This window comes from Ranitomeya imitator, chromosome 10 (genome assembly GCF_032444005.1).
Source record: "Ranitomeya imitator isolate aRanImi1 chromosome 10, aRanImi1.pri, whole genome shotgun sequence".
Lineage (NCBI taxonomy): Eukaryota > Metazoa > Chordata > Amphibia > Anura > Dendrobatidae > Ranitomeya > Ranitomeya imitator.
The window spans coordinates 115,680,542-115,696,900 of record NC_091291.1 but is presented as its reverse complement, the minus strand read 5'-3'; the positions used below and the strand labels follow the sequence as shown (position 1 = coordinate 115,696,900).

Genomic DNA, 16,359 nt, shown 5'->3' with positions numbered 1-16,359 from the left:
TGAAAATTTGTTTGATGATCTGAAACATTTAACTGTGACAAACTTGCAAAAGAATAGGAAATCAGGAAGGGGCAAACACTTTTTCACACAACTGTACATGGTCTATATGTAGGCAGTGTTGGCCATTGTTTACTAATGCTGTCTAACTTACAGCGCAAACTTAAAGGTGTTTTCCGGTTTCAGAAAATTCCTGTCCTACGGCTACAATTTGCTTTTAAAAACAAAACTGTGGCTTACTCACCCGTATCCGGTCCAGCGCTGAGTCTTCGCCGCAGCTCATGGGGTCTATAATGGTCTGCAGCAGTGAGCATGTTTACTTTTAATAAATGCACCCGCATTCTTTCCGGCGTGAAATAATACCATATTGACTCAAAACCACAAAACTTTGCAACACAAATTGGAGGCAAAGTAAGCTGGAAAGCAGATTAACACTCCTTGCAAAAATGTTATCCCCTGATCCCTTCTAAATATGTATGTGATGTAGTGTAGATGCATTCAAATACTTACCAGTCGCCGACTTACTCGGTCTCCAGTGTTGCACCGATCCTTTCTGGATCATGTGCCCTCTAAGCAGACTCACCGGATCACACAGGGGTTTTTGTGTGCCTTAGAAGTCATACTTACCATTTATGAGGCTGAGGCTGCATAGGCTGACATTGCCGGAAGTAGCACAGCACACAATGTCTGAGCTGGCAGTCACATGATCCAAAAGAGGAGCTGGGCCGCGCTGGAAACTGGGGAAGACAGCGCCTGGTAACGATTTTCCAGCTTCACATACATATTTAGAAGAGTTTAGGTAATAAAAGTTTTGCTGAAAAATTTTTTTTTACATAATTGAGTACATTTTACTCTGCAGAGATGTTCTAAATCATCATTACAGAGAAACTAGCTGCAGGAGTGGGCAGCTCTGGTCAGACACAGCCGGACTCCACAATGAGAAGGCAAAGTTGGTTTATTACTATATCTGCCATCCTGGTTCCTGTATACACAGCACTGAATGAGCAATAGCGTGATCAACGGGAGGGAGCAGAAGCTCTTGGGCTGTACCAGACCCAGATTAGATCTATAGTTCCAGCAGGAGGCTAAAGTTATTCTGGAACCGAAGGCAATTGAAATTGACATTTAATCCCCCCAAAAGGTCTTTTATCACCTTGTGGGCGGCATAATATGTAAAATAAACTATAAAATAATTAAATGAATAGAAAGCAAAAATAAATAAAAAAGAAAGCCACTTCCATTCCAAATAGCTACAGTATATATACTGCCGCCCCCCAGTTGAAATAAAACATATGTTCAATATGTAAAAATAATTTCTACGAAAAGGAGAACACAGTTTAAAATTGTTTTAGTGGTCCAATGTAGTGATAGAATAAAAAAAATAGTTAGAAAAATATACGTTTTATTTCCTTTCTAAGACATAAAAGAAAAGAATCTTCTTAAATCCTTTTAAATAACATAAGAATAATATCTTATGAAGACAATGTAATATATAGTTCCTAATTAGTCCTCAACGCATATACCTCAAGCTGTATGCATGAAAAAGGAAAAAAGGGAATTGTTTCTACACTCATACAAGTGCTTTAATCATATGATAACTGGTTTAGTGTTCAATCTGCTGTGATTAGGTTGATCACGCTTGTGACATCAGAGCTGCTCTCGTACCTGTTTTTAACGACAATGCTGTCCTGATAAAGGCGATCGTACATGCAGATCTTCAGGTCAATGTTGGATTTTGGAACATACACAGGAACGTCAATAGCAGAACCAACGGCTGTTACAACAATCTGAAAACAAAGGCATCCTTCACATGAATGAACGGGATAATTCATAGTCATTTCATCAGTGTTACCTCCCCAACTTTAGGCCATAGACCGGAAACCTATAGATTCTTTATGGTTCAGTACTATGGAGCCATTATGAGAGTCACAGTTTCCAAAAGGAACTTTGCTCCTTCTCCTAGAAGCAATTTTTTGCAGCGAAGGATATCTCCGGAATATTGGAACATGCCTACTTTATTCCCAAATATTATGTATGTATGTGTCAGTATGAAATCTGATGAATGCAGAAGCACAGTAGAGGCCAATCGATATATGTTTTTGTATAGTAAAGTGTAAATTAGGCCCTTTTCTATCAATATTGAAAACGAGGGCTAGGAGTGTGCAATTTATGTGACCTGGCAGGGTGTATAACCTGCAGGTGGCATCATAGATGGCCTGGCACTCGAGACTTGGGACCACCATAAATTATGATATTAACTGTATAAAAGTTTATTGTAGACACTACATGGAAAGTTTGTACAACTCGATTCCCAGGACCCGGTCCAGAAGCCAGATCATTAATATATAACTGTTAGGTGGTGGTGCTGAGAATGGCCTCCTGCATCCCGGCATACGCTGCTTTTCACCAGGCCGGCAAATCAACACAAAACAGCAATGGATGCCAGCAGGTAGGAAGCAATTCTCAGGTCTCCCATCCGATGACCACAGATTACTGCAAATTGTTTTTTTCATCTCTAATTCTAAGAATTTTTTTGCTTAAATCCACATTAAAAAAAAACCTTCAAATCTGCTTGCAACAAACTTCCCACTCATTTGAAGGAGAAAATGAGCCTTTTCTTTGCGTAAATTTGAGTGCGTTTTTCAAGTTTTTATTGTGGATCTTGGAAAGATTTTGGCACCAAAAACCGCACCATATAAAAATGATAAACTCTTCAAAAACCACATGGAAAATACGCAAACAATGCATCGAAGCAGCTTAAAAAAATGTGTATCTTACAAAAACCACAGCGTTTTTTACATGTAGATTTTTCTAGCTTAAAAATCCAGATCTGTGTGAATATACCCCAAGGCTTTTTATAAAGCTGTGATTTGGGCACAGCGTGTTGGCATTGCTTGAGTGCTGCGGTGATAGTTATTTTGCGTGACACTGTACAGTGTATGGTTCTTGCAGTGTACAGTGTTGATATTTTGGGAATTTATTGAAGATATCACATATGAATTAATGGAGCCATACATTATGTTTTTTTAAGCGATATAAGACCATATGCTGAATTGGGGGGGAGACAGAGTAATAATAATAATAATCTTTATTACAATTATTATTACAATTATTTTTGGGTTTGACATCATTTGGAAATGTCTGAATGCCTAAAGCTATAATGTGATTTGTGCTATAAAACATTGCAAAATAGACAATTGAAAATTAAGAATCTTTGAACGCAGCCACAAAAGAATCACGGGTTAAGAATTGTACTGAGATAGCTGGAAGTCTGAGAAAAGTTTTAGCCAACTGATTATTAGTTTAGAAGCTGAAGCAAAGTCTGATACTAACTGTTGCCGCTGGGTACCAGATCAAATAAGTAATGATCTTATGGTTCGACTATATTTTAGGAAAATTCTCTGATCACATTTCACAACCAACTGGAAGGAAAGCGGAGCTGAAATGAAATATTCTTTTGAAACATTTGTGTATTCCATTTTATTGAAAAATCAGCATGACTCCATTTCTTCTATGACTAGAGATGATTTATAAAGTATGGTGCCGTCTAGCTTACAAACAAACATCCCAATTCAACCCCAAGGTGTTTGATGTTGTCTTGCTCGGGGATCCACGAAGGTTAAGCACGTTCTCCCATACTGTTTGTCAACCGGACTTCGCTTTGTGATGCTGAAGCAGAAAAATGCCTTACCCCAAAGCTGGGAGAGCACAATAGTCTACAATGTAATTGCATACCATCATTTGGTGTATAAATCAGAAATGCTGTCTGGATACCTATTTTTCAAGTAGTGTTGGCTGCTACAACTGAAACTATTAAGGCTCATTCAGGCGACCCGCACTGAAGCCACAGCCACAATGATGTGCACATTAACGGTCCAATTCACATGAATGATTTTGCACACTGACACAGTGTTCAGGGTGTTGCAGTCTTAAATAGCTTATATATCAGCACAGCTTCCATCCTGCACTAATTTACTCAAGTGCTTTCTCCTTATCTATAGCTTGTTTTCTCATCCCTTCCTTAGACTGTAGCTACTTTCTCACCTCTCCACACTGTAGAAATCTGTGTACAACCTCCTCGCTATCACCAATTTCCTCTTCTAGTGCGTTTCCCCTTATCTATAGCCTGCTTTCTTGGCCCTCCCTGAGACTGTAGCTACTTTCTCCTCTCTTCACCTCTCCACAATGTAGAAATCTGTGTACAGCCCCCTCGCTATCACCAATTTCCTCTTCAAGTGTGTTTCCCCTTATCTATAGCCTGTTTTCTTCGCCCTCCCTCAGGCTGTAGCTACTTTCTCCCATCTTCACACAGTAGAAATCTTTGTACACCCCCTCACTATCACTGAGAAGAGAGGAAGGGGCAGAGAACCATCAGGAGATCTAATGACTTTTCATATTTTTCCAGAGCACTTATCTAGGTAAAGGACTTACAGATACTCTAGAGTAGCACAAATAGACACTTTTTTATTAAGACAATTTAGAAAGTTGCTTAATTTTGCACTTAGGAAAGGAAAATAAAATAAAAATTCTGTGTAAAGGTGTACATAGCCTTTAACTTTACTAATGCATAATGGCCGTTGCTCTGGACATCGCCAGCATATTTCTCCCCGCATCCTGCTTCTTTGCATACACCTTGCATTGATGGTAAAACGTGGACTTTGTTTTTATTATCATCTTTGCCTGTGACAATATTTTTCAATTTTTATATATTTTCAATTTCCAGCTTTAATTTTATCTGAATAATCAAATAAAACTTTAATTTTTGGGTTAAATGTATGGTAATTTTTATTTTTTTCATTTTTTCGGGAACAGATTTCGGGATTGACGCATTTTGAAGGCACGCACTTCTTCTTTTGTATGGTCAGTGCAATAGGACGCGTTTGATTTCTGGCAGGTGACAAACTAATGTGCAGAAGAAATAGGTCAAAAAACTAACTAATAATTTCCAGGTAATGAAAAAGAAGTTTTATCCATCATTAAAATAACTACAGACCGGTCTCCAACCTCCCCTTCATCTCTAAACTCTTGGAGCGCCTAGTCTACTCCTGCCTTACCAGTTACCTCTCCATTCACTCCCTCCTAGACCCTTCACAGTCCGGCTTCCGCCCCCTACATTCGACAAAAACTGCACTCATCAAAGTGACCAACGACCTTGTGACAGCAAAATGTAATGGTGACCACTCTCTGCTCATTCTTCTCGATCTTTCTGCAGCTTTCGACACTGTTGACCACCCTCTCCTACTCTCTAGGCTCCAGTCACTTGGCATTAAGGACACTGCTCTCTCCTGGTTCTCCTCCTATCTTTCTGACCACTCCTTCAGTGTTCTGTTCTCTGGCTCCACTTCATCTCCTCTTCCTCTCATTGTCGGGGTACCTCAGGGCTCAGTCCTTGGCCCCCTTCTCTTCTCCTTCTACACAGCCCCAATTGGACAGACCATCAGCAGATTTGGCTTTCAGTACCATCTTTATGCTGATGACACACAACTATACACATCCTCCCCTGACCTTACCCCCACTGTACTACAGAACGCCACTGACTGTCTGTCCGCAGTCTCCGACATCATGTCCGCTCTCTATCTGAAACTCAACCTCTCCAAAACTGAACTTCTTCTGCTCCCACCATCTACTAACCTCCCTAAACCTGACATTTCCCTCTCCGTGGATGGCACCATAATAACACCCCGGCAGCAGGCGCGATGTCTGGGTGTTATGTTTGACTCCGATCTCTCCTTCACATCCCATATACAATCTCTTGCCCGCTCGTGCCGCTTACACCTAAAGAACATCTCTAGAATCCGCCCTTTTCTCACTATGGAAGCAACAAAAACCCTCACTGTCGCCCTGATCCACTCCCGCCTGGACTACTGCAACACTCTATTAATTGTCCTCCCCCTCACTCAACTTTCCCCTTTCCAGTTCATCCTTAATGCAGCAGCCAGGGTCGTCCATCTGGCTAATCGTTACTCCGACGCGTCCACTCTTCGCCTGTCATTACAGTGGCTGCCCATTCATTACAGGATACAATTCAAAGTACTTGTTCTCACCCACAAAGCTCTCCACAGTGCGGAATTCCCTTACATCGCCTCCCTCATTTCTGTCTATCGGCATAACCGACCTCTGCGCTCTGCAAATGACTTTCGATTAACCTCTGCGCTAATCCGTACCTCCCACTCCCGACTCCAAGACTTGTCCCGCGCTGCGCCAATCCTCTGGAATGCTCTACCCCAAGAAATTAGGACCATCCACAATTTGCATAGTTTTAGGCGCTCCCTCAAAACACATTTGTTCAGAGCAGCCTATCATGTTTCCTAATCAGTCATTTTATGTTTGTGTGTGTAGCCCATTCACTACTTCCATCTATCCTCCACCCCCTGAAGATGGCTGGACCATCATTGTAAATACATCATTGTAAATACACACCTGTGCTTTGTATCTCCCCACCTCATTGTAGATTGTAAGCTCTCACGAGCAGGGTCGTCTTATTGTGCTTTAATTATTGTATTGTTAACATTGTTACTTATGACTGTTGTGTTTGAAACTGTTAAACTGTAAAGCGCTGCGGAATATGTTGGCGCTTTATAAATAAAGATTATTATTATTATTATTAATTTCCCGCCTTTGTAATGATATTGAAATTACTCAGTCATTCTGTCCCGGTCTGTACGATAAAGCTTGAGAATGAGCTGCAGAAAATGTTACAGCGTTGTGCAGCTTCAGTAGTTATTATGAAAACTGTAAAATAATCTAACAAAAATATTATAGTAAACTACATTTCTAAGAATCATCAATCCGAATATGTAAAAAAAGCACAGAAAGAAAGACAATCAATTTTCCAATAAAAAAGCTACTTACAGTTTTGCAACTTTGATTTTCAAAGGTAATATCAAACAGTGAACTTGATTTTCCTGGGAAGGTCGGAGTAAACATAACTGGTAATTTAACCGAGGAGAACGATCCTATCTCTCCATCTGTCACCTGAAATACAGATGACATCAAACAAAACAAAATCAGCATGGAACAAAAACGCAGAATTGAAGGGAAGCGAGGAAAAGTAAATCCTGGCAACAAAAACTGTAATATAGACGCCTCTATATCACAACCTTGTAAAAAAAAAAAGAGCAGTCCTCCCACCTCAAAAAAATACAAAATGCATTGGCTGTGAAGGAATCCCTAAGAAAGCAGTGCCAAAAAGTCAGTCCCTGAGCTCCTGATCTATAGTAGCTCTTTGTGGTGGATATTCTATATATAAATGCCTATACACTATTTTTTTATTTTTACAGTGAAAAAATATTTTACGAGATTTTTTTTTTTTTTACTATAGGCAATCTACTGTTAAGTGATTCCGCATCCAAAATCCACATTACAAAAAACCCTTCAAATCTGCTTCTAACAAGCTTGTCATTCATTTCAATGAGAATATAAAAATTGCCTCTTCAGAGAGGAAGAGGACTAGAACTCTAGTACCACCTATTGGAAGTAGCAATCTAGAGTTCAAGTCCTCTTTCTCTCTGAAGAGGCAATCTGTATATTTAAAGCTTTTGCCGCTGCTTTTATTGGCTAGGTTTTTGCTGTGGAAGCGTGCTAAAAACACATTCTATAGCTACACCCCATATTATTAAAAATGTCTAAAAACCTTGCTGAAAAATGTGTAAAAACCATGTTATTACAAAAAAAAGTGTCTTTTTGAATGGAAATCCCATACACAGTGGATTGAGAAGTTGTGTGCATGCTTTGACCAGTGCTCCAATCTCACAGGGGATCCAATTAATCTGGTAATCAGTTCAGGTCCCAGATGTCACACCAGTTATTATCCAGTGAAAAGCTAAAACTTGAGAGATAACACTTTGCAACCATAATACCCTTTTAATAAATCATATAAGATATACCTCCAGGGTCATCAAGTCCAACCCCCTGCTCAATGCAGGAGTCACTAAACCATCTCAGACAGATGTCTGTCCAGCCTCTGTTTTCAAGACTTCCATTGAAGGAGAACTCACCACCTCTCAAGGCAGCTTGTTCCACTCATTGATCACCCTCACTGTCAAAGTTTTTTCTAATAATCTAATCTGTATCTTCTCCATTTCAGTTTCATCCCATTGCTTCTCGTGTTTCCATGTGCAAATGAGAAAAAGGATGATCCCTCTACACTGTGACAACCCTTCAGATATTTGTAGACGGCTATTAAGTCTCCTCTTAGCCTTCTTTTATGCAAGCTAAACATTCCCAGATCCCTTAACTGTTCCTCGTAGGACATAGTTTGCAGTCTGCTCACCATCCTGGTAGCTCCTTCTCTGAACTTTTTGATGTCTTTTTTAAAATGTGGTGCCCAGAACTGGACACAGTATTCCAGATGAGGTGTGAAGTCTTGGGAGGGTGGTAGTGACAAGTTGGTGACGATCGGCTCAAATTTAGAGCAAGGAAAACAGGTGGATTGGATGGAAAGTCGCCGGAAGAAAACAATGTACCGGTAACGAGATAGCAGATGAGAGTCATGTAATAAAACACAATTACAAATCTGATTGTCTTCAGCTCTCAGGTCAGATGGGGTCGAGTTATAAAATAATGGAAAAGCCCTTTAAATAAAGCAACTGATCTTGATTAAATCTGCCGCTATGATTCATAAAAAACACCTAAAAATTAAAAGTAGTTATGGACTTACATATTACATAGACTGGAAACCTTACAGTGACTGATAGAGCGCTCTTACCTCACCCAACCTGATCTCAGCACCGTCCTCCAGAGAATCCTCCGGTAAATCCTCATCAACCACAGGAGATTCTTCATTAACACCTTCTAGTACATCCAATCCATACAAAAAAGAAGCGTACATGTAGTGGTGCTATAATCAGTTTATGTACTTTTCATATACATCCATATTTCTGGTTTATGAGCAATCTGACAATACCTCGTGAAAAAAAAAACCAACAAACAATGGACATAATACATAATACTGATCGGTGGAGGCCAACTGCTGGGACCAGCAACTATCAGAATTGTTTAAATCTGATGGGGAACCTTAGCGCCTGGTGCAAAATGGAGTAGCAAGTCGGACTCTCAACAGCCGTTTTATTAACTCTTTATGGGGCTGACGGAGTGCAGCGCTCAGAAGCCCCATCGGAAATAAATAAAGGGCAGGTCTTTTCTAAGGGTATGTGCACACGTTGCAGATTTGCCTGCGGACTTTTCTGCACTAAATCCGCAGCTTTTGGCAGAAAACGCAGATGCGTTTTTTTGCGCAGTTTTGTATGCGTTTTTGAAAGCTAAATAAAGATGTATTATTGAACAAAAAAAAAAGATTTGTGATGTCTTGTCCAACCTCCTCTTTTACATTTGTTCAACCCACACTCCATTACACACATAGATAGACAGACAGATAGATAGAATGAGATAGATAGATGTAGATAGATATATGGATAGTTAGGTTACTTTCACACATCAGGTTTTTGCCGTCAGGCATAATCTGGCAAGTTTTGAAAAAAACGGATCAATTTTTTTTTTCGCCGGATCCGTTTTTTCCCTCATAGAGTTGTATTAGCGCCGGATTGCGCCTGATGGCCTCACGTTTCATCCGTTTTTTGAAGGATCCGTCAAAAGAAACTGTTTCCGGCGGACGGAGAAAACGTACAGAGGAAAGTTTTTTCTGTCTGGCGAAAAAACATGCAGCGACGGATCCGGCGAAAAAGCGTGTGAAACTGAGATGTGAAATGATGAATCCGGCCTCCCAATCCAGTTTTTCATGCATTTTTTCCATTGAAATCATGCACATTTTCCGTTCTCTCTCTTTAAAAAAACAAACGGATTAGTTGCATCAGTTTTTCACTATTTGCAACGGATCTGTTTTTTCAAAAATTCGCTCGATCCTGCCTGAAGGAAACAAACTGATGTGTGAAAGTAGCCTAACTATCCATATATCTATCTACATCTATCCATCAGGCAGGATCCGGCGATTTTTTGAAAAAACGGATCCGTTGCAAATAGTGAAAAACTGATGCAACTGATCCTTTTTTTTTGAGAGAAAGAGAGAACGGAAAATGTTCATGATTTCAATGGAAAAATGCATGAAAAATCGGATTCGGAGGCCGGATTCATCATTTTGCATCTCAGTTTCATATGTTTTTCGCCAGATCTGTCGCTGGGCATTTTTTCACCAGACAGAAAAAAACGTTTTTCTGTACGTTTTCTCCGTCCGCTGGAAACCGCTGTTCTGACGGATGAAACGTGTGGCCATCTGGCCATTTTCTGCGCCAGAGGGGGAAAGCCACCGACCGGGGGCCAATATTTGTAGCCTGGGAAGGGGGTAATACCCATGGCCCCTCCCAGGCTATGAATATCAGCCCGCAGCTGTCAGCGTAGCCTTTACTGGCTATTAAAATAGGGGGACCCCCCCAAAAAAGACGTGGGGTCCCCCTATATTTTATAGCCAGAGCGGCTACGCAGACAGCTGCGGGCGGATATTCATAGCCTGGAGAGGGGCCATGGATATTGGCCACCCTCCGGCTACAAACACCAGCCCCCAGCCACCCCAGAAATGGCGCATCTGCGAGATGCGCCAATTCTGGCACTTAGCCCCTCTCTTCCCACTCCCGAGTAGCCGTGGGATATGGGGTAATAAGGGGTTAATGTCACCTTGGTATTGTAAGGTGACATTAAGCCAGGTTAATAATGGAGAGGCGTCTATCCATTATTAATCCTAGAGTAGTGAAAGAGTTTAAAAAAAAAATAAAGACACAGCCAGAACAAAGTATTTTAATATTCTTAATTTAACCATACTTACCATACTCGATCGTCTGTAAAAAATTAAAAATAATAAACCGTATACTCCCTGTCCGACGCAGTCCAATTAATAACGAGTGTCCCATGACGATCTCCCCTATAGAACAGTGACATCGGGTGATGTCACTGCTCTATAGACCTCCAGTGACACACTGACAGGAGACAATGGCTCCTGCAGTGCATCACTGAAGAGGTTACCTTAGTTCAGGGTCTCACTTTATGGCATTGCTGCGTGGGAACTTTCTCACACAGCAGTGCCATAAGTGAGACTAGAGACTATTTTTTACAGTGGCGGAGGAATACAGTGCATAAGGATACCTTCCGTCATTGTATTCCTGGAGCCCCTGGAGAGCGGTCGCATCAGCTGATGCTGCTGCTCTCCACGGGAGATCGTCGTGGGACACTCGTTTTAATTGGATTTTTGCTGATCAGGGAGTATAGTGTTTGTTTATTATTTTAATATTTTTTACAGGTGACACTGGCTTCGGGGATCAAGTGATGGTGAGTATGTACTCTATGTTGTATGTACTGTATGTCTATATGTTGTATGTATGTAGTATGTTGTATGCAGTATGTTGTATGTATGTAGTATGTTGTATGTAGTATGTTGCATGTATGTAGTATGTTGCATGTTGTATGTATGTAGTATGTTGTATGTATGTTGTATGTATGCTGCATGTATGTTGCATGTATGTTGCATGTTGTATGTATGTTGTATGTATGTAGTATGTTGTATGTGTGTTGTATGTATGTTGCATGTTGTATGTATATTGCATGTTGTATGTATGTTGCATGTTGTATGTATGTTGCATGTATGTAGTATGTTGCATGTATGTAGTATGTTGCATGTTTGTCGTATGTATGTTGCATTTTGTATGTATGTTGCATGTTGTATGTATATTGCATGTTGTATGTATGTAGTATGTATGTAATATGTAGTATGTTGCATGTATGTAGTATGTTGCATGTATGTAGTATGTTGCATGTATGTAGTGTGTTGCATGTATGTTGCATGCTGTATGCATGTTGTATGTAGTATATTGCACGTATGTAGTATGTTGCATGTATGTAGTATTTTGTATGTCTGTATGTATGTTGTATGTATGTAGTATGCATGTTGTATGTAATATGTTGTATGTTTGTGGTTTTTTTTATACAGTCAACACATTAGCCGGATGATGGGACTACTACTGTGCCATCATTAGCTAATGTGTCACTCACTGTCACTGTAGCAGGTATAGCCCGATGGAACTTGAAGTCCCATTGGACGATGCCTGCACAAACATATGCACACACACACACACTCGAACAGCCAGCAGACCCCCCGGACAGGCCGCAGACCCCCCGACAGGCCGCAGACCACCGGACAGCCCGCAGACCCGGCACGGAGAGAAGGCAGACCCCCCGACAGCCCGCAGACCACCTGGACAGCCCGCAGACCCGGCACGGAGAGACAGCAGACCCCCGGACAGCCCGCAGACCACCCGGACAGCGCGCAGACCTGGCACGGAGAGACGGCAGACCCCCGGACAGCCCGCAGACCCGGCATGGAGAGCTCGCAGACCCCACCCGCACACAGTCACCGCCCACACTCCGCCCACACTCTTCCCCCTCCCGAACTGCAGCGTTTCCTCCTCAGCTAAACTGCAGATCTTTTTTACATCTGCAATTTTGCTGCGGAAGTGCCCGACTTAATGCAAGTCAATGAGTGCAGAAACGCTGCAGTTCCGCACAAAGAATTGACATGCTGCAGAAAAAACAACGCTGCGTTTCCTCGTGTTTTTTCCGCAGCATGTGCACAGCGGATTTGGTTTTCCATAGGTTTACATGGTACTGTAGACCGCACTGAAAACTGCTGCAGATCCGCAGTATCAAAAACGCTGCGGATCCGCGGTAAAAACCGCAACGTGTGAACTTGCCTCAATGTGTCCCCTTCTGATCAGTGCAGGTCCCAGAGGGTGGAAATCCCACTGATCAGCCAGTTAACTTGTTTCAAGGAGAACCCCTATAAAAGGGTGCATGGTATATAACGTTATGGGGAACCTAGTCTGACCCCTGCCGGGAGAGAGAGAGCCCTGCCAAGGACCGTGAATGGTAGGACCTCATTATTTCCTATGCCTTTGTCCCCCAATAAGTATTTATTCTATTTCTTTGTCCAGACTGCACAGTGATCACATTGTATATACACATACAGTATACCTTACAGCTGTTGGGGTAATAAAAAACGGTTCTATCAAATGATGACAGAGAAATGAACAATGGCAATAATTGGCAACAGTCATAACAATGGTTTGTAGTCAAGAATGGGGGAAATCCATTAAGCCCTTTATGACAGTGTTCTGCTGCATAAAGGTTGTTTTTTTTTTTTTTCGTTTTTTTTCGGTTTTTTTTTTGCAACTTGCAGTTGTTTTATGTCAGCCCTGCTACCAAGCAAGGCTTAATGTGATGGTGGCCCAACCTACCAACAGCCCAACAAATTCACTTTAATTTACACCGGACATTACAGAAAAAAATCCACTCCTAGTCATAGCCGATACAGATCTCAGTTTTTGGAGCATGGATAACGCAAAGATGTTCCATATTCATGAAGAGGCGTGCATCTCCCAATGAATTTAGCGCACTTTACTCTAGTGGGTCTTTCTTTAAGACTGGCTTAAGAAAAACTCACCCTTGCTCGATGTGTATATGCCACTTAATCCATGCGATCCATGCTCCGGTGCATGGATTAAGTTTGTTAGGCTTCAAGAAATATTTTGCTAAAATGCAACAATCCAGTTTTGGATCAAGCACAAGGATAAAAAAAAACTGCAAAAGTTTCATCAAAGGGAATCTGTCAGCAAGTTTTTGCTACCCCATCTGAGAGCGGCATGATGTAGAGAAATTGAGCCCGATTCCAGCGATTTATCACTTACTTTACTGGGTGCTGCATGGAGTTTTGATTAAAAACTGTCTTCTCTGCTGCAGATCTCTGAATACTGAGCTCTTTATAACTCCGCCCACAACGCTGATTGGCAACTGCATAGACAGAAAGCTGCCAATCAGTGTTGGAGGCGGGGTTGGACTACTTGGCAGCACTACAAGTAGTCCTGTAGCGATAATCTCCTGCTGATAAAACAATGAGTTTATAAAAAACACAACAAGCAGCCCAGCAAGTGACACATCCCTGGAATCAGGATCTCTGCTCCTACATCATGCTGCTTTCAAATTAAGTAACAAAAACATGCTTTAAAATATAAATGTGGGTGATGTACACATTTTTTAGTAAATCCACCCTTGCTCTTTTTGCAATTTTTTAACCTGCTGCTGGATCCAAAACTTGTTACGACTCTTCGTCCCCAGCCCATCTTTCAACTAGGTTTTTCTTTGCCGCAGAGAACGAAAAACATAGGCTAACAGCGCATGCATCCTTCTGATTCAGGCTTCCTGTGGTTCCAGCAGCATGTACAAGAAATGTACCGGTAATAGAAATAACTAGTACCTATTGCAGCACTTGTAGAACCCTTTGGGCTCTTGGCATCCTCTCCCCGATAAACGATTCCTTCATACACTGCATCTGATTGGGCCGATTTTTGGATCTCTGTGCTTTGATCATTAAATTCTGGAGAGATTGTCTCCTCTACATCTGAGGATGTGTTCTCAATTGTAGCTGAAGGCATCTTAGAAATACAAAAAAAGTGTTTTTTTTACAAATACGAGGCAAAATAAAGACAAAGACAAATAGTTAACATAATTATTTTCAAATTAGAATTTGCATATGGGCACCCTGGGGGATCTGGCAGTGGCTTAAGCCATCCATCCTCTTGGCTGATAGTTATATCATGTTCCCGGCTAAGTAAAATCTATCCTGACTAAAGCGACCCTCCACCCTTGACAATAACGTGACTATACGGTATAGTCGCCATACCGAATGTCCTTCATTCTGGTACAGCTGCCTCCACCTATCAGATTAGATCACCTAAACTGATAAGTCAGTGTGGTTTAGACTTTCCACAGCGTTCCCCATGCTTCAATGGTGGTCACTTTGGAGAAGACAAAAATGGGCTGCCGATCAAACCGACATAGGACATGGAGGACATTAGGTAAGGTCACTATACTTTTGACATGTACAGTCAGTATGGCGGGTTACTATAAGTCAGGACTCCTCTTTATACAGATGTCTCACCTTTGTCACATTCACCCTAGGTGTGAAATGATCAGCTTAAAAAAAAAATCATGATTTTACGATATTCTGTCAGGAGTTGGTTCTGCTATATGTTTCTGTATGTGGTCACCTGACCGCAGCGTCATGAGTTGTAGCCTAAGACAAAACGTGAGCACTACTGAGAGGGGTGCGCAGGTAGGTTCCCACACCGTACGTATAGATAAAAAGAATCCGGCACTCAACTTAAGTATATGATGCACTTAATTTATTCGTAGTACCAATAAACGTTTTGGTCACAGGAGACCTTCATCAGTTACTACAATAATGGAGAATAAACAAAACAAAATAAATGCAATAAATGCCAGAACGTAAAGCTTAACATACAAAAAAGAAAAACTAAAGTACCGTATGTACAGGGAGTAGGAGATGATCATGGTAAAAAAAGAGTAACAATATCCATACATGCAGACGGAGCCACAGAGTATCTCTATTATTGTAGTAACTGATGAAGGTCTCCTGTGACCAAAACGTTTATTGGTACTACGAATAAATTAAGTGCATCATATACTTAAGTTGAGTGCTTCTTCAGTCTAAACCTGTCCTGACACATGACTAGGAAGGAATGCAGTGTGAAACATGTGACACATTCTCGGAGAACCCCTTTAAAAGTTATTGCTTCAACAAATTTGCCATAAATGAATGGTACAAGTGAATAAAAGAAATTTTGTGTCACGACTCGGGTTGTTGGGTGACCTGGGACCAGAGGCTACTTGCCTAACCCTAGCACTAAAGGGCGCCCTAGCTTACCCTGTTCAACGGGTTACTTCTGAAGGTGAAGATGCCGGGGCCACGAACCTTGCCTTATCTCCTGTATCCACCCTCCGTCTGTACCTTTCCCCCACCCAGGGAAGAGGTGAATAGTTCTGCACTTTAGTACACCAACCAGACGATCAAGGCAACATGAACAGTGGCAACAGAAAACAGGCATACAAATACTCACTCCCTTATAAGAGAGGAATGCACCAGGGAGTGGAGGTTGAGGTAAAACCAAAGTAGGAGAAGGAAAAGGAATTATCACACTTACTACACCAAGCAGCAGTCACAGATAAACTCACCAAAATCCTACTCATAAAACCACTAACTCCCAGCCATGCAGCATAAGCTAGCTCTGACAATGTGTGTCAGTCAGGACCCAGATTATATAGGGGATAGGAGTGGCTAACCAAGCTCAGCTGAGAGCCCAGGCTCCCAGAGCTCTCAACATGGCCGATTAACCCCTGTACTGCCAATAGAAATTTACACCGTTTAAAAAGGTGAAGTGCTTCTTTTCAGTGCAGGAGTAGGAGTAATCAAACACTGGGTCTTCTGGCTCCTCTCTGTCACGGTAACCACGTGACACTTTGTATCAGATAAATTTGCTTATTCCTGCTTCACTTATGAGCCACTCC

At 41.5% G+C, this 16,359-nt stretch overlaps 1 protein-coding gene across 1 annotated transcript in view; it reads right to left on the bottom strand.

The window, feature by feature from the left end:
• Nucleotides 1–16,359, bottom strand: part of CFAP74 (cilia and flagella associated protein 74) — a 211,304-nt gene that overhangs the window by 77,464 nt on the left and 117,481 nt on the right. The window contains exons 18-21 of the mRNA XM_069741966.1: nucleotides 14,249–14,426; nucleotides 8,705–8,790; nucleotides 6,850–6,972; nucleotides 1,663–1,784 (exon numbers count right to left, since the gene is read on the bottom strand). Coding sequence (XP_069598067.1) covers nucleotides 1,663–1,784; nucleotides 6,850–6,972; nucleotides 8,705–8,790; nucleotides 14,249–14,426 — 509 coding nt within the window. The remainder of the gene's footprint in view (nucleotides 1–1,662; nucleotides 1,785–6,849; nucleotides 6,973–8,704; nucleotides 8,791–14,248; nucleotides 14,427–16,359) is intronic.